Source organism: Anser cygnoides, chromosome 2 (genome assembly GCF_040182565.1).
Source record: "Anser cygnoides isolate HZ-2024a breed goose chromosome 2, Taihu_goose_T2T_genome, whole genome shotgun sequence".
NCBI classification, from domain to species: domain Eukaryota; kingdom Metazoa; phylum Chordata; class Aves; order Anseriformes; family Anatidae; genus Anser; species Anser cygnoides.
In genome coordinates this window covers 118,951,490-118,977,278 of record NC_089874.1, presented here as the reverse complement: position 1 = coordinate 118,977,278, position 25,789 = coordinate 118,951,490, and the positions used below count along the sequence as shown (strand labels likewise).

Here is a 25,789-nt window from a genome sequence, read left to right as displayed (position 1 = left end):
ACCTATCCTGCTTACAGTGTTGCCTTTTCCAGTATCAGCATTACAGGTACCGAACATGTGAAGCTTGCACAGGGATTTTAGCCCATCACAAGGAACATTACACTTGCCAACAATTATCAAGCTGTCCAAGACACTCACCACTGCTAAAGAGGAAAAGAGAAGGCTGGCACAAGAAAGCAATGACTCCAGCAGATGGTCGATTAAGTTTTTGGATACCTATTACTGAATCAAAAATGCCTCAACCAGCCAACAGAAAGGGCCTGACCATTACAAACCAAAATTTGGAGGGGTTGCTTTGCCCCAGGAAATTGTTAATTAGGTGCCTGTCCTCCCACACCCAGAGAAAAGCCAACATAAACATTATTACATACCCTAGCTAATGGGAAAGAAATACAGAGCGTATTCATGCCTGACTCAAATCAAAATCGTACTGCCAAGTCATTCAGTAGTATGTGAACATTCAGCGACTGCAGAACCCAAGAATTCAGTGCCTTACTGCAAAATACTCTACAAGAAGTTTCCTCGTGCTCCTACAGCATGCTACAAACTGTTCTCTTACAAAGCGAATGTGTATCAAGTGCCATCAAATTAGTGAATGCCAAGAAATTACACAAAAGGGGCTGTGTTTTTTGTGTTGTTTGTTTTTGCATTCTGCCCTTCCCTCCTCTTGGTAATTGCTTTTTATCTGGGACATTGATAGAAACCAGCTTTTGTACGATGCTGTCAGCTTTCCTCATTTTACAAGCACAGAAACAGGCCCTGCTCTTAGAACCAGATTGCTGTCATTCATCTGCACAAACTTCCCCTGCCTCACCCTCATCGCCAGGTGTTGGGTCCCAACCCCTCGTCAGGGTTTGCTTTCCGATCCATGCATCCTTTTAGCTCTGTTTGTGTTTTCTAACCAGCTCTGCAGATAAGCAAACCCATCCCTTCTCTCCATTGCTACAGCTAGATGCGTGGCTCCTCCTTTCATCTTGAGATTTCTTCCACATCTGGGGTTTGCCCATTGTTCCTTCCCCCATTCTTTTCCGCCCTTCCTTTGTCAAGCATCACCCTTTGTAGTGCTCCAGCAATTTCCACTTTCCTCCATCAACCACCTGCAGAGAACCTGGGTCACACTGGTTTCCTTCCCCCAGACAAAGTCCCCAGCATGCCTATTGTCCAGCTAACACATTGTCATTAGCTAATTACGCCTCCTCTCCTCCACGGGCTGAGAGGAATGTGCTGCACCACTTGCCTGCTAAGGTGCATGCACATTGACACGCAGCCACCCCAAGAGGCAACACCTGTATTTATGGCTGCATCACCTCCAGAGCTCGCACGCTGCAGGTGACACATCTCCTGTTAACACACCCCACAGCTGGAAACCCCGAGGGCACCCCGGCACCTCTCAAACGCCAGGTTGCAAGGGTTTATTTGCAGTCACTAGCCCACAGAGAACTCTAGGAGTGCTGTTTCTTTGGGAGCAAGAAGCTCTTCCATGTATAATTTTACAATTACCTTACGAGTCCATTGTGTAAGCTTAAACAAGTTTTAGCTTCCGCACTTATTGATGGAAAACACTTTTTCCAGTGGTAGCAGTCAATGTTCATTATCACCTTAGTGTTTACTCCATCTTTATCTTCAAATGAAGAGAAAAAAATATATATTTTTTTACAGATTCTTTTAAATATAAAGTTACACTTATGTTAGTGCTCTGAACAAAAACAAAACAAAAATATCCAGAGGTTTGAAAACTGTGTCAGGAAACTTATCTCACTGACAGACATTTCCTAAGAGGACTTTTGGAACTTGGCATATCAGAGCAAGTTTCCATGAATACTTTGAGCCCTTTATTAGCCTAACGCTGCAAGTGCTTTATTTAGCTACCAGCATACTACAAGCACTTTCTGGAATTCTGAAATTCAGAATTAGAAAAAAAATGCCCTTGCCTGGTTGTTAAGAGGTAAAACTAGATGGAAGAAAGCTACTGTCAGCCTGCTTTAGTAGAAGGTGCATCTGTTCACAGAAACACACACAAATACTGAGGTCTGGGGGGCAGAAATAATGCTTGTGAGCTTGTGCCACAGTGAATTTTCTTCTATAAAATCAAATTAATGATTTTTTTTAGAAAGGTACCTAGCAATTAACAGTACAACAACCAGTGATATGTATTTGTGGATCAAAATGTGATACCTGTTGAAGTACTGCTGAGACATTTTATTTTATTTGAATGTAGGGGGCAGATGAAATACAAAACAAAGCTCAGGTCCCTGCTCTAAAATAGAGGGTGTGCCATTAAAAATGTACACATCTCCATTCCGAGCGCACAAGAGCATACAGAAAGTGCATGATCTTACGGAAAAGATAAACAGCTGGATTTACTTGCTTCCATTAACCAGTGACCCACTTGTCAAACATAAGCTTTAGATTTAAGAGTGATTACATGAAGCCTCTTACATTAGACAAGATAGATCCTGGTTATGAAATCAGATCAAGTCTGAAAATACTTGAATGCAGTCAATAGTGTTCTTCTATAAAGACACAAGGTGAGAGCCAATTATTCTTTTTAAAGCACGCAGTGTAATGTAACAGTATTTTCTCCAGTACTATTCACAGCATGTTTATCCCACGCAGCCCGCTCAGGTCATTAGCGATGAGCCAAATCCGGACCCCTTGTAAGAGGATGAAGCCCTGATGGAAGCCAGCTCATAAACCTCAGTTTTGGGGGCATCACCAGTTTCCTTCTACTATGAATATTGATTCACAGAAAAATCAGACAGACACACCCCACACTAAAGGGGCATGGCGATGTTTACCCAGCCTATCTAATCTCTCAGAGCAGATTTTTAACAGAGGCTGCGGCTATGCGTGTTGGTGGCAGATCTCCAGCTGAGGCTTCTCCAGCGGCATCGGCTTTGCCCTCATGTAAGCTTCTGCCTCCACACACCTCCCTTCTGTGCCTGCTCCGTGCTGAAGCACGAAAAAAAGGCACAAGAAGATACGGATGATCACAAAGTTTGGGCTTGAGTGTAAGCCCTGTGTTAATAGAAGAGGAAACGTAACAAGGACAACAAATTGCTAGGTCCTGAAAACCTCTAATTTTGCCACCTTGTGACACAACAGCAGAGCACACAACAATGGCTTGCCCACACTCTGTGCCCACACCTGTGGCTATCCAAGGCTCCAGGAAGGCTGAAGAAGCCGTAATTATAAGCAACATTTTTAACTTAAGGACAACTTCTAAAATTAAATGTGTTGCATCCACCTGACCTCGTGAGCATGCTGTGCATTGTCAGCAGCTCACGTGACTCCTCATGTAGGGTGATTTTCTGGAAGCCACAGATCATGGAGCAACTTAATGATGTAAGAGTCACAGCAGCCAGCAAGCCTAGGTTTCCATCCCTGGTGACTGCAAAGAAATATTGGAAAATGCTGACACTTGGATTAGGAAAACAGAACAACAAAAACAAATGAACCCCCCCCCCCCCCAAAAAAAAAAAAAAAAAAAAGGAAAAGCCACTACCATTAAAAAAGCAGAAAACAAAACAACCCAACCAAAAACCAAAAGCAAACAAAAACCCCACTACCAAATACCCTCTTCAAAATAAGTGCAATATCCAAATTAGCCCTTTCAAGCCTTTCTTCGGGCTCTTAGCAGGCATGGTGCTGTTCTAGGAGCCTGTCCAGAGGTGATCTGCTTTCCCCTGGATTTTCAGCACCTGATCATGCTCACAGCCAGTTTTGCAAACAGACTCTAGCAAGACACTGAGGCCACTGGAAGCAGATCCTCTGTTACCCTAACCGATCCCGTCTGTCAGCAGATGCAACATGACTGCACAGAGCCAGTGTGGGCTCTGCTCACATTGCAAGATTATATTTATGAAATCCGTGAACTGCTCTGAAAAATTAAAGTGTTTTACAGCATCTTGTATGCAATACAAATACTTTAACATATGACAATTTTTTTAAATGTCCTCAGGGAAAAGAAAAGGATTTCTTTTTGCTGCTGCAGAAAGACTTAGATCATTGACTGAATCAATGGTCTTTAGTAAATCTGAATGAACCGTCACTGACAGGCAAAACACAGAAGGCAACAACAAAGTCAAGAAATAAGGGTATTATTCATATTTTTTCTTTAAATTGTATTTTGTCATGGCTTCAACAGCCATAGCACAAAGTAGCTACATTTTGTAACCTCTGAACAGTCATATTGTGTATAAATTAAAAATAGCTTCTGTAACATTTTGAGCACAAAAGGTACTAGTAGCATGTAAACAGGGTATTATCCTCCTTACAGTGGAAAATGAGTTTTCTATTTATTAAAAACTCCAGCCACAAGTCTCTGTGCTTTTGTAACTGTGAATTTATGTCAGCGCTGTTGACAGCTTCTGCATTTGAAAGGATCTCATTATTAACTATTAACAAAACCACACATTATCTTTTTGAAAAGCTAAGTTACGTTCCTGATGAATCAGCCACTTTGCTGAGCTCCTGTGGGATAATTTTTGGTACTGGATGCTGAAAAAATAAATATCACCCCAAAGTTCATAATATTTTCAGACAATACCATAAATGGCTATTCCAGCTCACCAATTCCTAAGTTAAGAAGGGAACAAGGACGGGTGCATAGGAAGCCGTACACAAACATTCCATTGAAGTTAACTTTTCTCGTTAGGTTCAGAATTTAGGTCTCCAGTTTTCTCATCTTGGATCAAAACCAGACATAAAGCAGCTGTGTCCTACGCAGGACTGACTCCTGAACAGATGTCCTCCACTACATTTTGGGGGACCTGACGTTGTTTCCAAAGGATGAAAAGGCTTTCAAAGCAGTCTGCTCAGCCAGAAGTTCAAATATTTCATACTACTGAATTATTTTGGCTGAAGGTTCAAAGTAACCTTTAGGGAAGCCAGGTCGTCTTTGGTAGGAATTAAGGGGAGCAATCTGGGGAAACAAGCAGTATTCCCACCGAGTGAGAAACAGAGCTCACTTATCTAGAAGCAGCATTTTATTCTGCACCAGTGCTGGTTGCTGGGAGGTATGGAGAATGAAGTGAGAGGAAATGCTTCTTCTTTATTCTTCCCAGTTTAAGCAACTCTATGCAGCTTTTGCATGAATGACCAGAGAATATTTGTTTCTGCACAGGGAAAGAACAAGAAAAGGTCACGCAGGCCTCTTGGTTCAGGTTTCCCCTGAACAAGTTGTGAATTAGTAGTTCAACATACACACACATACTCTGTGTGTATACATATATAAAAATATATAATGTGTATATATACATATAATTTGCTTTCTCTTCTCCTATCTCAAAATTTCTGAAACATAAGTTTATTCCTGACCTGATATTCCATCATAAACCAGCATTGCTTTCTAGTATTAGGGTGTATTGTAAATGTTTTAAGTCATAATACATCAAGCAAGGAGCTGTAACCGCCAAAAGCCCCCTTATTCACGTCTCACACAAGAGAGGTCCTAATGTGATAACTAAAATCCTTGGATACTCCAGCATTCATTCTTTCTGCTGATTTCCCTATAAGTTAACTCCAGGAATAAGTATGCTCATTTGCTAGGCTCAAACGCATTGAAACATGATCAGAAGGTTTCCCAAGTATGTTACATGGATTTACTTTTTGCAATTGTAATAGCTCAGCTAACTTTTTAGCAATATAATGAACCTCTGGTATTAAAAGGCTGATAGCTAGGCCTTTATTTTGACATGTAATAGGCCACAAGGACTAAGGGATTTGGAGAGGAAAGGCTACACAGTACGCAGCAACCCACAGGGAATACGCTGGGAAGCTGCCTGTTGCTTCAAGGGTAGGGTTACCGATTCCAGGAAATCTGCATGCTTCAGATAAGTTCCTATTGAACAGGTAGGATGTTGTCTGCTCATGTAAGTGTCTATTTGGTGGCCATGTGCTATCTCAATGCCCACAACTTTCTTCAGATTTCCTGTTGTTTCAAAGTACTTGTGAGAGTGCAGCGTAACCAAGTAAAGAAACTGTACTTAAGCAGTGTCACCTACCCTGTGCAGGAGTAGAAGCAATGGGGATGAGCACAGGGCATTGCCCTGCTGCACCTGTGACACCTTCATGGGAAGGAGTGTGTCCATGGTACAGCTTCCTAGCTCTTGGTATCAGATTCCTCCTGTACTTCATCCTAAGCTCCATTCTGTGATCCTTCATGCATAAGAGCCTTGTTCAGCTCCAGACTATGTATTGTTCTACTGAGGATTTCCAGGTGCACTTGAGACCTGCATATCTAATTGCTCTGGAAACAACTCTTCTCTCGCACCCTGATGAATCTGAACTCTGAGGCTCGTTTTAACTCTCCCTTTTCCAGTGCCAGCCTCCTTAAGTGCATCTGTGCTAGTTAGTGCAGGCAATTCTTATATTTCCCATAAAACTTACCCTGAATAATTTCTCATCTATCATGTATCTGGAGAAATTCTTCTGCAAACATATTTAAGCTTTTTCAGGGCATTAAATAACTTGGAGCAAATCCCTAGTTTCACTGTGAAACAAGTCTTTAAAATAGCTCAGACACAAAGCTCTTACTTTTAACTTAACTACAAAACATGAACAGAAGAACCACCACAAACTGAAACATATCCCAAGTCCAAAGCTAGAATTTACATGCTTGTAACAGCTTTTCAAGCATTAGCAGCAACAAGGCGGTATATTTCAAAATGAAAGTGCTTCATTACACAGCCCTAGGATCATTTCAGTGCTACGCATATTTTCAGCACTAGCTATGAATAAACCTCCCCACAGTGTATTGCATATCTCTAAAGCTGCCAAGAGAAAAGGCGTGCACAGTACCCACCACAGCACGGTGAACAGTGCCAATGGCCAATCTATTCAAATAAGAGTTTTATTACTAGGGCATCCTATGCTCCATTTTGGCAACAGTTATGATTTCTTGTGTAGTAAGTAGCACAGATGCAGCACAATGAGAGAAAGGGAGCAAGTGACAGCAACTGGAGGGAGCATAGATCTGTTCCAGGAGCATCCTTTCAGAAGGCTTTCTAAACATTGCCACCTTGTGGGCCTTGCATCTCCTTGTTTCGTTGATCCCTTCACTCTTCACAGGTGACTCACTGCAAGGATTTCATAGATGCCAGGTTGGAGGCTGACAGTTGAGGTTGCATCCCATCCAATCCGGGTGCTAATCTAAACTAAACTCACTTAGCTGGGAATTAAAAAACGGACAGCACCTTACAAATTGCATCTAACGTAAGTGACCAACCCCATACAGCAGCACTTTGTGTACTTTGTGTACTTCCACTTAACATTATGAAAGCATTTAGCACTTAGCATTATGAAAGCAGCACTAATAATGTACAGAAGTGCTAACACTTAAAAAAAACAAATGAAGACAAAAACATAACTTCCTTGAGGTTCCAGAACAAAAGGGGAGAGAAGTTAAATTCACCTGTAGTTTTCCCTTTTTCATTCCTTTCTGCCAGCAATTCCTTCTGACACCAGTTGAAAGAAACTATTTCCAAAATGTTTGTGGCGCCTAATTTAGCTTTCATCATTTGCTGCATGAAGGAACAACTTTTAATGACTTTAATCTTTTAATTAAATTGTCAAAGACACTGCAAAGGAATATCAGTTACTATTGATAAACTTATTTAGCTATTGCCTTAAAGACATCAGGCGAAAATTCTAGAGTACTGTATCAGTCAAAACCACTGTAACAAACACATACAAAAGAGATAACACTTACTTTGAGCATCCAAACACTTTCCCTTGTTGCTGGCTTGTACTATTCCTTGCAGCAATTTGGTACTGGAAAGAAAACATGAAAACACTTAGTTCAACAAGCAAATTGGAAAGAAAAAAAGAGGAAAAAAAGAATCACTGAATGGTCTTTGCCTGTATTGGTTGGGCAGTGATGCAGTAGCTGTATTCTAAAAATGAAGCAAGAGGAGAGGTCCCTTATTACAATACCCTAATTCAGCTGTGCTCACAATAGTTCAGTGTCTAACACATCTGCACAACAATCAGATGTCCCTCTGATATAGTAGCAGATCTATGGGGTCCCTTGTGCTGGGCTACATTCAGAGTTTATTCATAATTGCTGGGCACATTGCTGTTTCTTCATCTGACATGGATCTTCTGAGCACAGGCAATCAGTTATGACTGTTGTGTCATGCAACTGGGGCCTTGCTGCACTTGCTTGAACAGATTTTTCGGAGAAAAAACTACCATTGAGAGACATGAACTGATACCCAGGAAAACCTGTGTTTTTGCTAACAACACTAGAAACCATTGGCAATCCTTAGAATTTTCTTAGTTGGCAATGAAACCATGATGTTGCCACTTGCAGCAGCCACATTTAAGACCCATTCCTTTCTGTGTTCCTAGACGTGATTTCCTACAATTGCTGGATTTGTCCTCATATCCATTCTCTCAAGTGCTGCATTACAGGCTACAGAAATATAAGCAGGAGCAACGATATGTGGTTTTCAATTTGTGTTATGAATTACATACTAGGGTTACGTGGTGAGGTTTCTTAATTCACCTCCTCAGTCAGCAGGAAATCTCTTTCCTAGCAGGTAAATAATGGTTTACTCAGACCAAGGCCCTGAATATTGCTTGTTTTGCATTCATGGTCAACTAGTTGGGACAGCCCAGCAGGGAGGGGTATTCCAAAGGCATCCATCCCTGCAGAACAGCATGGAACTACATCAAACAGGATCCCAGTGGTGCTTAGATTGAATCAGGACTGAGGGATGCAAGAAGCCCCAGCAGGTGGATTTACATTCATCATAAACCCTATTTTGAGATGAGAAAAACATAAAGCAAGTCTCTCTCTAATACATTATCATCTGGGAAAGGTAAACAGACCTTTAAACACGGCTTGTCTAGAAAACTGGATCCCAGCTCCAGGAGCTGTGACTCATCCTGGCAGAGGACTTAAGAATCCTGTTAGCAGACTGGAAGGCTGAAGCTACCTTAAAGCCAAACCAGAAGGGGAATTAGCTATTAAACATGTTATTGTTTCATTTCTTTGAATCTCTCCAAGCCTCTTAAGCTTTGCTTTTCAATATACTCTTTTTTACTCCATGTGTTTAATGTGGAAAGTGATTCCAGCACAGCTGACAAACCTCAGGCATCCTATTGGCATAGGAACAGCAAATCCAATGTGGTATGTTGGCTTCTAGTCAAGTAGACCCCCTGAACTGAAGCTGGGATTTAACAGCAGTGCTCCAATAACTTTTAAGGATAGGACACTACAAGACGATGTTTAGGAGAAGTGCTCTCACATGAGAAGGTGATGGCCAGAACTTCTAACAGGTGAAAGTAGTGAAGAAACATGGTGATTCCCTTAGAAATGCAAGGGAAAATATGTTCATGGCACATTTTCTATGCTATATTTTCTGAACAGAGTGGTATTTACTGAAAACAGGTAACTATTTCATTGCCTTCAGCAAGTAGACCTGTTTGAGGATGTTTCGAGTAATGACACCGTGCTGAACTTCACTCATAAATAATGTAGCCTAAAAAAATGGGGAAAACTAAAAAAAAGTAGGGAAAAATAAAAGTCCTCATAGTAGAGGTTCCTGAAGCCTGAAAACTGGTGATGAGCATATGCAGAGGTTAAACCAAAGAGGTACATCTCAGCAACATCTCCTGACTTCTGCCTGCATGCAGGTGCTTACCTGAGCTACAGGAGTCGTGCGATAGCTATGGCCAGAAGAGATAATTGGCACTCATCTGCTGCCGTGTGTGGTAGCACTCCTAGGCCTCCACCTGCTCTGCAAGCCATGCCAACACCTCGACCTGTACTTCTGGCTTCAGATGCCAGAGCAGCATCCAGGCAAGGGAGTGGTAGGAAACATTGGCTCATTAGGGTGGAATTTAATTTAGGTGGACAAAGGAATGCAGTAGAGGTCCTAGTTATTGGGTGTGCGGAAGGTAACGATGGGGAGATGGAGTCCTCTTTGGAAGGGTGGAGGGATAAAGGTATGCAATGAAAACAATGGGGGAAGGAAGGATGCCATAGGTTTCCCCCCAGTACACATGAGGCCACACAGCTGCAGACACTGGCATCATATCACTGCTATACATGAACCTGGTAGCACGATTCCACCCCTCAAAATTCCCCAAAAGACATAGGTCACACTAATTTTAAAGTAGGTCCCCATCTCTTCCTAACCAAGGCATCTAAAGAATGTATTCTTTCCATACTGGTAAATATAGGAAAAAGGCCATGAGGTAAAAAGGGAGAAGATAAATATCTAAAGGATCTCAAAAAGTCACGAGTACAAACCCAACCAAAGGGTGCCAGACTGGCTGGCCACTGGCTTCCAGGTAGGTATTCAGAAAGTCCTTCATGGGGTCCCTCATCTTGCCAGGTGTATGAGCAACCCTGTAGCCTATGTTTGCCTCTTTCTCAGATGCAGCTGAGTTCCACAACACACAATTCATGGTAGTGTGTGCTGGTGGTGGCCTTGGACAGACTCAGCAGACTCTTGCTGTTGCAAGTGTATTGGATCTCAGGACATTCAGTGGATTCAATGGGACCACTGCTCTCCAGGGCTTATTTGCTCTCAGGAAGCTTTCACATGCTCACTCTCAGTGCATGTTTTTCCTCTGTGAACTTGTTTTCTGGTAGCTACATCCACAGACTTGGTCACCTATTGAAGCTGTTCATACAAATTGGAGGTATTTGTATGACAAAATCCCTTGAAATGCTTTAAAACATTTAATTCTCAAAGGGTACAGACCAAAACACAAAACCAACCAAGCAAACAAGGAATAAGCAAGAGGGACTTGGGAAAACAGGCTAAAAACCAAGCTACTAAGCCAAAAATAAGCCAGTAAATCAAAGGTGAGCTGCAGAAAACAAGGTACAGCAGCTTCTAGATGGACACCACAGACTCATACTACGAGAAGTAGCAGCCATAGCTGTTAGTTGAAAGGACCAATGAGGAAAAGTTAGGACAGAATGTTTCTGAGGTGATTTAAGAAAAATGCCTTCTATTACATTTGACTATATATGTTCAAAACTTTGTCTCAGGGAGCTGTATTTCCCTTGTGGTGGCAGAGCCCTGTGTCTCAGTGGACTGGATGCTTTCTACCACCCTGCACAGATTTTTTTTTTCCTCCCCCTGCTGAGGGCTGGGAAAATGATGTTGCATGAAAACAACTTGCAATATAGGCTGACAGTCACCTATTATTGCCTCAGATATCTTCGGCATTTATAGAACAACTTCAAAACCAACTTATTTTTAGCAACTGAAAGAATTCAAGCAAACCCATTGTGGCTGCTATCCAGGCATTCACTGAGTGGAAAATAGCTTGACAAATTACAGAAATTCACAAACTTCGATTGTAAACCAGGAAAGCGTATAACACTATTTACATATATTTTCCTGTTCAAAACATGAACTGAAAGATTTTGATGCTTTCAGTGTCAAAGGAAAGAATTGCTGTGTTTTTTGACCTGTGCACGAATCACAAAAAAATCCACAAAGCAATCAAAATACAGCAAAGCAAGAGAAGACCCATACACCTAACAGCCGGGCAGATGTCTCAACTTACTGTTAAGTAGTAGCCCAACCCTACCTTGTCTCACTGTTCCTGGGTAAGTCCTGCACTTACCCATAGGTTCCCGACTCAGGACTGCACCCAGTCCATATATGGAAGGCAAAGACACAGATTCAAAGCAAATAAAGCAACACAGCTGAGTTCAGTGCCATTCACAACTCCAAACCCACGAGAAATGCCCTGCTTTGACTCGGAGCGCTTCACAAGGAAGGCAGTCACAGAAGACGCGAGATGCCGCTACCGAGCGCCCGACACAGCCTCCCACCTCTTTTGCCCTTGCCATTTCAAACAGGGCTTTGTTCCAGGGGTTCTGCTTCTCTGCCAGTGCTCTGATTTCAACTCACATATTGGCATGAAAAAGGTCTGGAGTCTTCTTATAGAACTGTTCCCTCCCTCTCATTTACAAAGCAACCAATCTCTTTTGCTCGTTAACATACAAAGTAAGCCCAAGAACATCCTGCTTAACAACTTCGTAGCAAGGAACATGCATCATTTCTCCAGAAGACTTTTTCCACCCTGCTCAGTAAGCCACTAAATTTACTCCCCACAGGGCAGTTAACCAGCTTCTCTCACTTCTGTTGTCTCCTTCTCCATCCCGGAAAGTGGAGTTTCCAAGATGCAAGTGCCTTGGAGACAGGGCTGGCTCAAAGCTGCAGCCAGCTACAGCTGGACACCCGCCATCCTGCAGGCCCTACCTGCCCTCCTCCCATCAATGAACACCTTCCCCACCTTCCTGTCCAGTCACCTGGAGATGCAGCAATTATATTCCAACTAAAAAAGAATGTAACAGAGCTCACCCCATGTGATATCAGCTGAAGTTAGCCTGACACTTTTGGCAAACTATTTTTTTGGGGCATAACAAGCAATGCCAAACAAGTGCATCAAGCAGTAGGTGGCAGACTTCACAGGAAGAACTGATGAGGATGTGTATCTATCATTCTCTGTATTTAGCAGCAGGTTGCACTGTCATACTTAGCTCCATTTCAACCAAAAAAAAGTTTTTCCTCTTTGCACTTTGAGAAAACAGTCTCACTTCAATTATTTGAGACACTCTTTCGTTTAAACTTTAGTTCAGAGTCACTGATGTCTGCATTCCAACTTCCACCACACTAATTAAAAGTCTGTTTTTCTTGCATCGTCAGTGTCTACATCTGTTGGCTTCTACATCCAACGCAATCACCAGTTTTAGTAGGCACCTGTCTGATTTGCAGTGTTGACTGCAGTTTGCTATTGACACACTTCTGCATCTATTAACTCATTATGCATTTGAATTTATTTTGGTAGGCATTACACCACGTTTTACAGTGTACTTAGTTTAAGAATGACTAGAATTGATCAGTTTTCTGCATTATTTCATACACTAGAATCACTTAACATTTCTTTTGAATACTTCCCTCTTCATACACAAAGTTATGCTGTGGTGACGCATATGTTTTGCAGTGAGGCAAGAAAAGCCAGCACTGACTAAGGTTTCAGGTTACAAAGAATTTGGCAATAGTCTTGGCCTAAGGTATTTCAGCCCTAGGTGTTCACTCCTTATATCTCCGGGCTGTTCCTTAGTTTTGCTGGAACAGCTCTGAATCCAGTCACAACTCCCATGAATCACAACTCTGTGAAACAGACCAAGAAAGGGATCCCATTTCAGAGTTACCTTTTGCAGATTAAAAATAAAACTGAAAAAAATCTGAGGCAGTCTTTTATTTCAGTACACAGCAAGGCCCAACCAACAGTTGGTCAGCACAACTGGGAGGGCAGGAGCATGCTAACTGGTATTGATGATGAGAAAGGGGTACGGGGAACAACTCCGCTGAACAGCCTCTAATATTAACCTTTAAAATATCTGCAACATGAGCTCCTCTTCAGGTATGGCCTGGAGATTAGTGGGTACATAGAGCTTTTCCCTGTTCAATCTGGAAGGAGTAAGATGTTGAGGGGAGCTTGCAGCAGCTTGCAGCTTTGGTCCAGAATAGTAAGTTTCCAGTACATTTATCATTTCCTATATTCAACTTCAGGCTGCATTTTGTGGCTGAAATTTTATAGGCTAGTCAGCCTTATAAACAAAAAGAAGAACCAAGGAAAAAGCATTAAGTAATACATTCAAAGGTAATACATAAAATAAGTATCTGTGTTCTGAGCCAACACACAGTTTCTGAAATTCTTCTAGGACAGCAAAAACTGAAGGAACGAATGAGGAATCCTGATAGTATAATATGTTGAAATACCCAGGCTGGCATTCTTTGAAAACAAGCATGCTGAACAAGCGTGGTAGGAAGTATCTGAAGATGACTTTCATGGTATACAGGCACCCACAACAAACTGAGGGACTCACAGAATTTTGCGAGGCATCTAACACATACCAGCTTCAGAACCAGCAAAATATTTAGAAAAAGTTGATTTAAGACCTTTAAAAGGCATTTAAACCAAGGAACTAACTTACGTTTAGGCGTTACCCCTCAATGTAACACTAACACTTGTCGATATACTTGAGAAAAATGCATGTAGTTCAGTCAGGATTGTGGGCTGAATTTGGTACCTAAGATTAGATAGGCTGAATCCCTCTGTATTGTGAGATTAGTTTTTCAGATCTCTCTTTACAGTGAGTGAAGAAAAATAAGCATATTGGAGATTATTCAGCACAAATCAGATAGATATCTGCACAGAGGGGGATAAGGGCTCCTACCAATCCTCTGTTCCAAAGCAGCACCCTGCTGTTTGGTACATCCAGCTGACAGACCAGTGACCTCTGTTAAGGTGAGGAATTCATTGTCTTTCCTCAAGAAAGAAAAATCATCTCCAAGACAAAGCATTTACTACCTGTGCCAATTTCAGCTCAGGAAAGCAGCACGTGTAGCCTGGAAAACACTTGGCCCTGGGAGGGAAGCAGTCCTGTTGGACAGCACAGGCTGGGTACCAGCCAGCTGGAGAGCCACTTCAGAGGAAAAAACAGAACAAAACTGGGGGTCTTGGTGGACAGCAAGTGGAAAGACTCAATAGTATGCCTTCACAGTAAAGAAGGCCAACCCCACATGGGGCTGGGTTTGCAGATCCAGTGATTGTTCCCCTGTAATCAGCGCTTGTGAAAGTGGCCTACCTGTGTCCTGGGGAGCCACAAACCACATCAGACAGGCACAGACATACTGGAGCCCAATCCAGTATACCCAGATGTTTAAGGGGCTGGAGCACATGATGCTGGGGGAGCTGGGGTTGTCCAGCCTGATAAAGAGAAGGCTCTGGGTGTGGGGCAATGTCCCATTGCAGCCCACATCCACCTAAGGGGAGGGAGCAGAACAGATAGGGCCAGGCCCCTCTCAAAGGTGCACATTGACAGTGCAAGACGCAACAGGCAAGTTTCAACATGGCAAGTCCTGATTATATGTTAGGAGAACTGTTTTTATCACAGAATCATAGAACAGCTTGGGTTGGAAGAGACCTTAAAGATCACCTAGTTTCCAAGCCCCTGCCACAGGCAGGGACACCTCCCACTAAGACCAGGTTGCCCAGGGCCCCATCCAGCCTGGCCTTGAACACCTCAAGATACCAGGTAGTATCATGACAGTGGTTAAATGTTGGGTCCACTGAACCTGTGAATTTTACTCTTTGACACATTCAGAGCTCAACAAGTCCCTGAACAACAAAACCCATTAGGATTAGGTCCAACAGGGTTTGGACCAGACAACTTCCAGAGGCCTCTTTAAACCTGTATCATCCTGTCTGTGTGAAAGCATCATAACTGCAGGCTGCTTGTTGCCTGCATGTCTCGCCCAGGAAACAGAGCCCTAGTTGGGGTACTGGACTGGCATCTTACAACTCAGTCCTTTAAAAAAAATCAGTATGTTTTCCTCTGCCTCAAGTTCCTACATAATAACAATAAAAAGGACTAACTCAAGGATGAAGGATGTAAAAACAGATTCCAGTATCTGTGGAGATGATTAAAACAAGATAAAGTCTTGTATCTTGATTTTTATTTCACCCCTTCAAAATCTAAATATGCAGTACATAAGTGTATTATTAATATCTAATGCATAACATATCTAAGAAAAATCTACACACAGATCTTTGCTCTTTATAGCCCTGGTGAAGCAGTTAAAGAATTCTTGGACTTCTTTCTCATGTGAGCAGAATGAATTACTTGCAGTCCATTGAGGATGTAAAAACCTGTGAAGGCTGTAAGGCCAGTTTGTGGAAATGTCCCTGTGAACCTCTGGTTAGATAATGTACTCACATGATAGATGAAGATACATTGAATGATGTAGCATCATCTCATTTGTACTACAGTTTACCACATATGCTCAGAGACAAACCAAAAGCCAAAAAATATGGGAGTGTTCTCACTCTCTCATTTTCACCTAGTAAATACCAACCAGCCAGTTTTGCCAGGTAGTACGTAAGAGCTACTTTTCCATATATCCACAGTAGGACTACCGTCCTTGAGTGCCTCTCTCTGCTCAAAGGACTGTGTTCACCTTTTACATTATTTAATCAGTGGAGAAAAGTGATCAGGTGGCCCCAATGATATAATCACAGCCAGGTGGCCCTGAAACTTTCACATGTTTTAAGCCTTCTCCAAGCTGCTCATGGGGAGATCCTCACCAGTGTCTGTTTGTTCCAGCCATCCGCATCTGCAAGGTGGAAGAATGGCACACTGTCACTTCACACACTACCACACATTTTAAATGAAAGCAGTCATCAACCGCTGTGTGTAGCACAGGTAACGTGATCTGAGCGTGCTGACAGGAACAGGTCCCTTGGGGGAGTAGGCAGAAAAACCACTTTGGTACCTAATTCATGTTTCAAAACAGCATGTGCTGAGCTGCTCAGTCCACCCAGGCGGCAGCAGCTCTGATCGCTCTGAGAAGCAGAACTTCAATGACAAGTACAGATGCCTGTGTTCTCAGTAAGACCTTTTACAAGTGTAGGCTTCTGATCCCACCAGCAAATGGGGACAACCTTGTAACCTGCCTGTAAACTGGGAAAGCTAAAATGCATGGAAGTTTGAGGACACTTGCACTGTGATAGTGACCCCATCAAGTAATTAATATAGCAGAAATTCCAAAATGTTTGACACAGGAAGCACAGAGCAAAACAGTATTTTTGGATTTTGACTATTTATAGAGCTGGAAACTAGAAAGATCTCTCTATTAAAGGAAATGAATAGTGTAATTGAGAAGTTCATCAAAGTAGGGCTGTATCTGAAAACTGCACGAATACCTTCTACTCCTTCAGTTACAATAACATTGCCACCTGATCACAGCTTGCAAGCTTCAAGTTGAAGGAGAACATTCCAGTCTGTGAGATAAGGGTCACAGCTTGTTATCTCATTTAGTCTATGTTATTACACAATTAAAGCAAGTCATATGGGAGGGGGTTGAAAATGCTGGGTGTTGGACTTCAACCTCTCCAGTTAACATTACTTTGTTCTGAAAGGACAGCTTGCATTTGGAGTTTACCAAATCAGAGGTTTCTGGACTGCATGTGAGCTGCAGTATTTTTTCCCTAAGAGGCTATAGTACAAAAGTCAAAGGAATGATTATTTTTCTGTATTCGTTTTGTGGACAAGAGCCACAGAACACAGTGAAATGATGCACTAACTTGAAGACGTGCATCACTTCTGCTCATTAGGAAAAAGCTGACTGGGAGATTTCCAAGTTATTATACCATACCAGATTGAATTTGAGCTTCCACAACATTTTGCTCTGGAAACTTTTCTCCTTCAGCACACTGCCTGCAAGTACTGATCTGGAGAAGCACTAAACTCATTTCAGTAGTATACACAGTTTAAGCGTGGATACTTCTCTCACTGCCTTTCCCAAATGCTTACTATGTTTTCTGTTTTCTGTCCAAACTAAGCAAGGAAAGTCACCACTTACCTGGAGAAATGGATACTTTGGACCAATTCACCATTTAACATGCTCATTATTTCCCTTATAGTTGACTGAACTTCTACAGTGGCCTTTTTTTTTCATCTAGAAGTCAAAGTCTTTTAGCTTGGATGGAGAAGCAGAACACTGGCAGTTTTTTTCCGTCATCTATGTTGTATAGAGAACTTTATCATAAGGACTAGGCATTTGTCTGATCCAATCTTATTGGGAAATCCATCTCTCTCAACATAAACAGCACTTGCCCTCTTTCATAAACCTGCTGGTACAACAAATACTGTGCTGAAGAACCACTCTTACTGCTTCTTCTCAGGCACATGCAATCTCTCCTAGAGAACACAGCCCCTGTCAATGTTGCTAGATAAGCTTTTCTCAGACTGTGTCGCTTTCTACACTTAGTGCCTTAAAGTGGCAGCCTCCTAGGACCTGGAGTGACCAGAGGGTCCTTCACCTGAGCTTGGCACACCTCCTGTCTTGCATAAACCAGCTCACACTCTTTGCATCCAAGGCTCCCAAGGTGGCAGCTGGCTGAAGGGGTTTATGCACAGCTACTTTAACAAAGTAGCTAGTTATAAAATACATGTGTGAAAGGCAAACATGCATTTCGGGGCTCTAAATAAAACTACAAGTGAGATTTTTGTTTTCCAAACATGTATTCTTTTAACAGAGCCCTTCTCTTTTCAGCAAGGTTAGTCAGCTATGGACACGCTGGACATGCTCAAGGCCAATCAAGGGAACAAGTCATGGAGCTAGATAGCACCCACAGCTTGAAGCATCCACCATCATCTGAAAGCAGGTCTCTCTCTAGCAATTCAATGAACACTTTATGCATGCTTGTGGTATAAGTCTAATTTTTCTCCCTTTTTGGTAGCCAGCTTACTTGTTCATTCATATAGCAAAAACATAAGATTCAACCCACGCTTTCCCACAGGATCCATTCCCCTGCAGAGGCCACCCAGCCGCCCTGGTCAGAGCACACCCCACCTCCCCAGAGCCCCAGCATAGCCAGGCAGTCCCTGCACCCTGCCATGCTCCTGCACATACAGCCCTTCAACTCAGTGTCAGAAGGGATGCTCAGAGAAGTGCCGTCTTGGTAAAAAATATCAGGAGGTTGCAGCAAGCTGCACTTGCGCTTGAATTAAGCAGATCAGGCAAGGTCACTTCTGGTGAAACGTTCACTGGGACAAATTCTAATTCACCCAGATATTTTGTTCCCATACAGACAGCTGGAAGACTTTACAACACTCTCAAATGACAATGTTTGGCAACTTATCAAACAAACGAAATGCCTTTTGCCTGTCGAGAGCACGAGCACATCATTTTACTTCAGCGTTACTCTGCTCTCCCCCAGTGCAATGTGTCAGTTTTGCCAGACTGCTTTATCCTAAAGGAGATTGCCAGGGTTCAGCTTTCCCACTCTTTTTTTTATGACAAATTGATGTTGAAGTTAAATTTCCAGAATACAAAAGTGACCAAGATAATGTATTTTGTCATACAAGATATGCAAGGAATAATACAACTGAAGCAGTCTCAACTTTATTGGAGTGACTCGTTACATTTGGAAGCCAACTATTTTTATTCCCAGAAATACTGTTGCTTGCCTTTGTGCAGATGCTTATAACCTCCTCTTGTTGAGGTACCGTGCTCCTTTTCCTACTGTTCCACACTGGAAAACAGGACACGCAAGCCAACGTCACAATTTTCTGACACTATGAAGCCAATAAATTCAGAAACATTTGCTGCTTCTTCTACAACAGATTGTTAATTTTGAATAAAGCCCCGTACTTCGGCAGTGCACGCCCCAGAGGAGCAAGGTGGAAGGAAGGGAAGAGGAAGGTGTGCATGTGTGTGGGGACATCTGCTCCCCTGGGCAAAGCTGAAGGCGTGCACAGTGGGACATAGCTGGGAGCAAAACTCCTCATGGTCAGTGTGACACGCAGATGCCAAAGTGAAGATTTGGGCTCACACACCAGGGAACCAAACCAAAAGGCCAGCCCAGCAGGAGGTGGAAAGAAACTTTCCTTCAGGCCCCTGGGGTGGCGCAGATTTCTTCAGAAACCACAAAAAATTAGAAAACTAGAAAAGATAAAGGGGAAGGACCCTACAGCACAGGTTATCAGGTGTGGAAGGTATATATTATTAAACAGCTTTCATCTCACCTGCCAGATCTCTCTCCTATTGAAAAGTACTTTTCCTTCTAACATGTATTTTTATGTTTTAATAAAATCAGCTTTGTCAACTGAAAGCCTCTAATGCGTCACTTATGCTCAAATCACAGAAAAGAGTGGTGTGGTTCCCCCTTAAAGCTCAGGCCCTGCCGCAGCACTTTGCAAGCACACAGGCTGGCACCCAGCTCCCATGAGCAGGCTTGCCAGCACCCTCCAGGACCAGCCTGTATGCCTGGGGCTGCGAGACAGGGAAAGGAAATACACCATTCTGTTTTACCTCAGACATAGCTCTCAGCAAGCCTCTTCCTGCAGTTTCAAGTTGTAGAAGTCAAATGTAAACAGGTCATCACAAAAAAAAACCAACAAAAAACAGGTAAATACCATAGTGCGCAGCAGGACATATATATGAAATAACAGCCCCTATACCACCGTCTTAGAAAGCTTAAATGGTTGCATTTAGGCTGCAGCATAACCTATACATTTTCTCTCTTACTGTGCATCACTAGATTCAATAAAACCTCAAATAAGTTCTTCACTCAGAGGAATGCAATACTTTGAATTTTTCAAGCTAATGCACAGTGAACAAAGCAGCGCCAACTCCTCTGTGCCACATTGTTTTAATGGACAGAAACTGTACCAGTAGCTACGCGATCCTTTCAAAGGAAGACAAAAGATACCACTGCCATCGGTCAGACAAACGTTTCTTGTTGGTCCACAGCTGCATAATAAGTTCCCTGTCATTTGACAGGCCCATCGTACTGTTTCTCTATCTGCTTTTCTAACATGATCATGTGTTGCCTGTAGTCCCTGCACCCCAGTGAAGGATTACTGCTGCAGCAGACAATACATCATCCTGAAGTCATATATATAATGCTAATCACATCCTTTACCTGACGTGGCCTTCAAGCATCTCACACTTGGCACAAGTTATTTCAGGTCAAGTGACATCTGACTGGGAGACCGACAGTTACATTTTTTCTCTGTTTATTTTATCTGCAGCCATAAACAAAATCTCTTTAGATCTCAGTCATTTAAAGAGAGCTTTCATTGTCACTGCATCTGCTGCAACTCCCCTTTCAGCTCTCACAAGGCACAGAGGAGCTGAACTTCAGGCTTCTGCCTCATGATGGGAAGTGTTGCTCATTTGCATGATTGTCATAGAACCACAATGGCTGGGGTTGGAAGGGACCTCAAAGATCATCTAGTTCCAACTCCTCTGCCATAGGCAGGGACACCACCCACTAGATCAGATTGCCCAGGGCCTCATCTAACCTGGCCTTGAACACCTCCAGGGATGGGGCATCCACAACCTCTCTGGGCAACCTGTTCCAGTGCCTCACAACAGTGAAAAATTTCCTCCTAACCTCTAATCTAAATCTCCCCTCTTTTAGCTTAAAACCATTTCCCCTTGTTCTGTTATTATCCAACTGAGCAAAGAGTTGCTCCTCATTTTTTTTTATTTTTTATAAGTCCCCTTCAAGTACTGAAAGGCTGCAGTGAGGTCACCCCAGAGCCTTGTCTTCTACAGGATGAACACCCCCAGCTCTCTCAGCCTTTCTTCAGAGGAGAGGTGCTTCAGCCCTCTGATCACCTTTGTGGCCCTCCTCCATACCCACATCCTTCTTGTGCTGGGGGCCCCAGACCTGGACGCAGCACTCCAGGTGGGGCCTCACAAGAACAGAGCAGAGGGGCACAATCACCTCCCTTGCCCTGCTGGCCACCCCTCTGTTGGTGCAGCCCAGGACGCAGTTGGCCTTCTGGGCTGCAAGCACGCACTGCTGGCTCATGTTAAACTTTCCATCCACCAGAACCCCCAAGTCCTTCTCTGCAGGGCTGCTCTCAATGAGTTCCTCTCCCAGTTTGTGCTCATGTCTCAGATTGCTGTGGCCTAGATGCAGCACCTTGCACTTGGACTTGTTGAACCTCATTAGGATCACATGGGCCCACTTCTCAAGCACGTCCATTGTCAGATGGATTAAAATTGCAAAAAGTCAAGTCTGCAAGACACAGTATCTTGTTTGAACTCAGCAGCTTGGTTTGACTTGAAATAAACTAGGGCAGTAGAGGCCAGATGACATTTTCCTCTGACAACAATGCCCTGAAAAAAAATACCATTAAAGGTCAGCCTCTTCTCACAGATAACTAGTTATAGGACTGGAGGGAATGGCCTCAAGTTGCGCTGGGGAGGTTTAGGTTGGAAATTAGGAGACATTTCTTCTCAGAAAGAGTAGTCAGGCACTGGAACCGGTTGCCTAGGGAGCTGCTGGAGTCACCATCCCTGGGGGTGTTCAAGGAAAGGTTAGATGTGGTGCTTAGGGACATGGTTTAGTGGGTGACGTTGGTGGTTGGGTGGTGGTTGAACCAGATGATCTTGAAGGTCTTTTCCAACCTTAATGATTCTATGAAATCCAGTCATGTTAAAGAAACTGCAATGATCCTAAGACCTGTAAAACCCCTGATTTCAGGATCCCAGAACCTAAACAAATCAGGAGAATCCATTGAGGTCTGCCGATTCATAAAGTAACAAGGCACCCAGCTAAGTATAGCCAGCTCAGGTCTTCTCAACAGTACACTGAAAACCAACTTTGGCTGACCCAAAAATATCAGTAAAATACATTTCTGTCCTCAACCAGGAGTTCAAAAGTTCAGTTTCTTGGTGGTAGCAGAGGAGATGGTGGGAAACAAGGAGAGCCATTGAAGACCGTTCAGGGCCAGCAAAGTTTTAAGGCTGGACAAATTCTCAGAAGCTGCCATCAAGACATGGCCTCTCTCCATCCACTCTGCCTTCCCACCCTGCTGAGAGCCTCCCTCCTCAAATTGGGCCCTCTCAGGCCACCCTGGCCAACCCCTTCCCATGACTGCCCCTCCAGCTCTGCATCCACCACAGCTGACACCCGTGAGCCACCTCATGCCTCTCCTCTAGCTCAGCTCTAAAGGTGCTTGTGTTGCCATACATGGACCAGGAAGGGCAAACCCACAGCAGAACTTAGTTTTAGCATCCACCCAAATATGCTAAAGCTTAATGCTTGAATCTTCTGATAGCAAAACTATTTAAACGTGAGAGGACTAACAAAATACCAGTCTGGAGTAACCCAGCTGTCAGTGCCATTCTTGATATACCACCTCGAAGAAGTAAGTTACTTACAAGGAAGATGTCTAATGAAAATCTCTTAATTACTCATCTCACCAACAAGAAGTCATCTTTGTAGATTTCCGCATTTAATACCAATGTGGCTCCAAAAATCAAGATCAGGAGAGGAAGGTGGCACCTTCGGTTTGTGTTTTGGCTACTCAAAACCAGGCTATTAAAAATTACCTAAATTTATCAAAAATAGTAAATAATCTACCATGAGAAAACCACTCCCCTTCACTCATTCATGTTGAATAGCAGGTTAGTGTCACAAATGCTCTGGATAAGTACTTTATTCCATGAACTTTGCTTTTCAAGTCAAAAAATGACAGAAGTCACTTTAATCCCTACTTATAGGAGTGGCAAGATTTAGAGATGTGTTAAGGAATGTATCAATATCCTGAAGTAATTCTATACTGCGCACTTGAAAAAGCTCGAACTTTCTCCCTGTTTTGGAAAACCCTTCCAAAAGTATCCAAGAGCAGAGGCATCTATGACTTTCTGTCAACATTGAAAGTACTTTCCTCTTCCTTTGTCCCATTTAGTGTATTAGTAAAATAAAAAATAACAGCAAATATTTCTGAACAGTTTGGTATACAGCAGTTTACAAGACACTTAAAATAAACGCGATGCACTTAAAAAAACTGTGAGGAATCTAACCACAGCATGGTTAGATACCGGAAGAATGGCAGTGGATAGAGCCAAGGGGACTCCCTTGCAGGACACTGCTCTACTGTCAAATGAGCCTCCTCCCACCACAACCCAGTACAGTCAGAATTTCTTGCATATCAGTGAAAACACATGGCAAAAAGCAGAAATGGCCACACTGCTCAAGCATCCTACAAGTTCAATATTGACAGTAAAAACTCCAAACCAAAACCACAGCATTATCAAGGTGGAAAACGTGTCTCCTCCAACTCAGGACACATTTATTTTCTCATGTCTACTAAGCACACAAAGTCAAAATGCTCTGACAGCCTTTCCAACTTGCATCAGATCATTTTGCCCAAAGGGCTGTCAGTCAGTTCCTTGCCAACTGCATTAATTCACAGCTTTCCTTACAGGGGAAAAAAAGAAAAGAAAACTCATCAGCACCACCAGTTCTACGGAAACCATGACTTTGGTTATTTTTGTAGAGCTTGGCAGTAAAACTAGAATAATTTGCAGAAAAACTAGTAGACCATTGACCTGCAAACACCTCACATGTTTTGGGAGCAGTGATTAAAGGAGCGACTTCACTCCTTCTAAATTGAAGGTTAACAAAAGAAAATCTAGTTATCTACAGCTAAAGTGACTGGAAGGAAAAAATAATTTTTCAAATTCTTGTCTCTTGTTGCTTTTAAAGTTTTTGGAGAATTCCAGCCTTCGATTTTCCCAGAGGCCTGAGAGGAGCTCCAAAATATTGTTTTCAAGGTTCATTCCCCTTTTGCCAGTTCCTGGCAACTGTGCTTTATCGGCGCACCAGCAAGAAGCCCAGAGCTAGGTAAGCAGTGCTACAGGATTGATATTTTTATGCTGACCAGCATTCTTGACGCATCCCAACTGCACACCCTACATTGCTGTGACCATTTCTTAGTACAATGCATTTGACTTCAGTTGATGACTGTAAAAGTTTTCACCCAGACATCTTGTAAACTGATACAGACCTGTCTAGAAAAGTATTGTACCACCATGAACACTTATGTGCTCAATAGCAAACAGGCCTTCATGGCACCTAATCTCATCTAGGGGCATTCACAGCAACTCAAGAGACCTCTGCTGAACAGAATAGTTTACAAGCATTTATGTGCAGGTGCATAAAAGGAAACTGTGATACACTATAAACCAGAAATTATGACAAGATTCCTGGGTGTATCAAAGAGTTATGACTAAGCCACAACAATTATGCAATTAAGCATAGCATATCTTTTATTTGTATGCTTGAGAAACTAATATTGGGGTGGATAACAAACAGCAGCACAATAACAAAAACCACAATAACCTCAGCATTGTAGACAGGTGGTACAAATTAGTCCCCAAAGCCATCAGCCATCAAGATCTGATCAACCTATAACAAATAGTAATCTCCTCAAATTCTAATAAATTATGGCATGTTTTTAAATTTTTTTTTCTTTTTTTTTTTTCCCACTTGACTTAGCATTACAGGAATAAAAAGCTATATAGAAAAATACTCCAACTATACATGGCAAAGAAAATACAGACCTTTAAAATTACAGTAGTACTCAAGTCTCTGCCACAAAAAGTATTATGCATAAAAGAGAACTAAGGTAGCAAAGCAGACTCCACAACTTACCTTACTTCGCTGTTTCGAAGATGTGCTTAGATGATCATTTGCATTATGGGAATCTTTATGAGGCCTTGACATAGTAGCAAATTTACTTTATTTTTTAAAATAAAACCCTGCTAAATAAAACTGACAGTTGTCAGAGACTGGTAGAAAAGAGCTCCCCTAGAAAACTTCCTTTTATAAACCTCACCATGGGTGTAGCTAAATGACTAGCTCCACCCTCCATCCCACCCAGAAACTCAGCCTGTAATAAAGGTTTCTGAAGCAAGATGATCATGTTGTCAACTTCTCATGTGCTCTGTTTACTAGCAAGGAAAAAAAAAAGTAGATACGTAGTTGATAGCTTTACAAGCTAATGGGAAAATGTAGATAAATACAATTAACCTTGTCCCTAATATTTGCATTTCCTGCAATTTAGTCTAGAAATGTTAAGTGGGTGATCTTGCTTGGTTGCTTTCTTTTTAAAAGCACTGCTGTAACAACCTGAGGGAAGCCCAACAGCTTTTGCTGTTTATTTGTATTAGAGATGCATCCTATTGGAAACCAAACACATCTATTAACTTGCAGCAATTGTTACTTACATCACCACAACCTATCAAGAGCCTTCACCACTTACATCATGATGATGATGCAAGATCAAAGCCCTTTGCACACCTCTTTAAAATGCACACAAGCCCTGCCTGTGAAGGGACCACCACCAACAGGAACTAGATTCTGTTCCTTTGTCCTCTAACTACTTTACTTCTTAAAAAGTCAATTTTCTTTTTTTCCCTCAAGGCCTAATTCA

At 42.5% G+C, this 25,789-nt stretch overlaps 1 protein-coding gene across 3 annotated transcripts in view; it reads right to left on the bottom strand.

Annotated features, from left to right (window-relative positions):
• MAPRE2 (microtubule associated protein RP/EB family member 2) overlaps positions 1-25,789 on the bottom strand; it is a 99,442-nt gene that overhangs the window by 65,108 nt on the left and 8,545 nt on the right. The window contains exons 1-2 of one of the 3 annotated variants that reach the window (XM_066992940.1): positions 25,009-25,149; positions 7,712-7,773 (exon numbers count right to left, since the gene is read on the bottom strand). In XM_066992940.1, coding sequence (XP_066849041.1) covers positions 7,712-7,773; positions 25,009-25,080 — 134 coding nt within the window. In that variant the 5' untranslated portion in view covers positions 25,081-25,149. Of the gene's footprint in view, positions 1-7,711; positions 7,774-25,008; positions 25,150-25,789 lie in introns of those variants that run through there. The other 2 variants (XM_066992941.1, XM_066992943.1) reach the window with 2 other exon arrangements.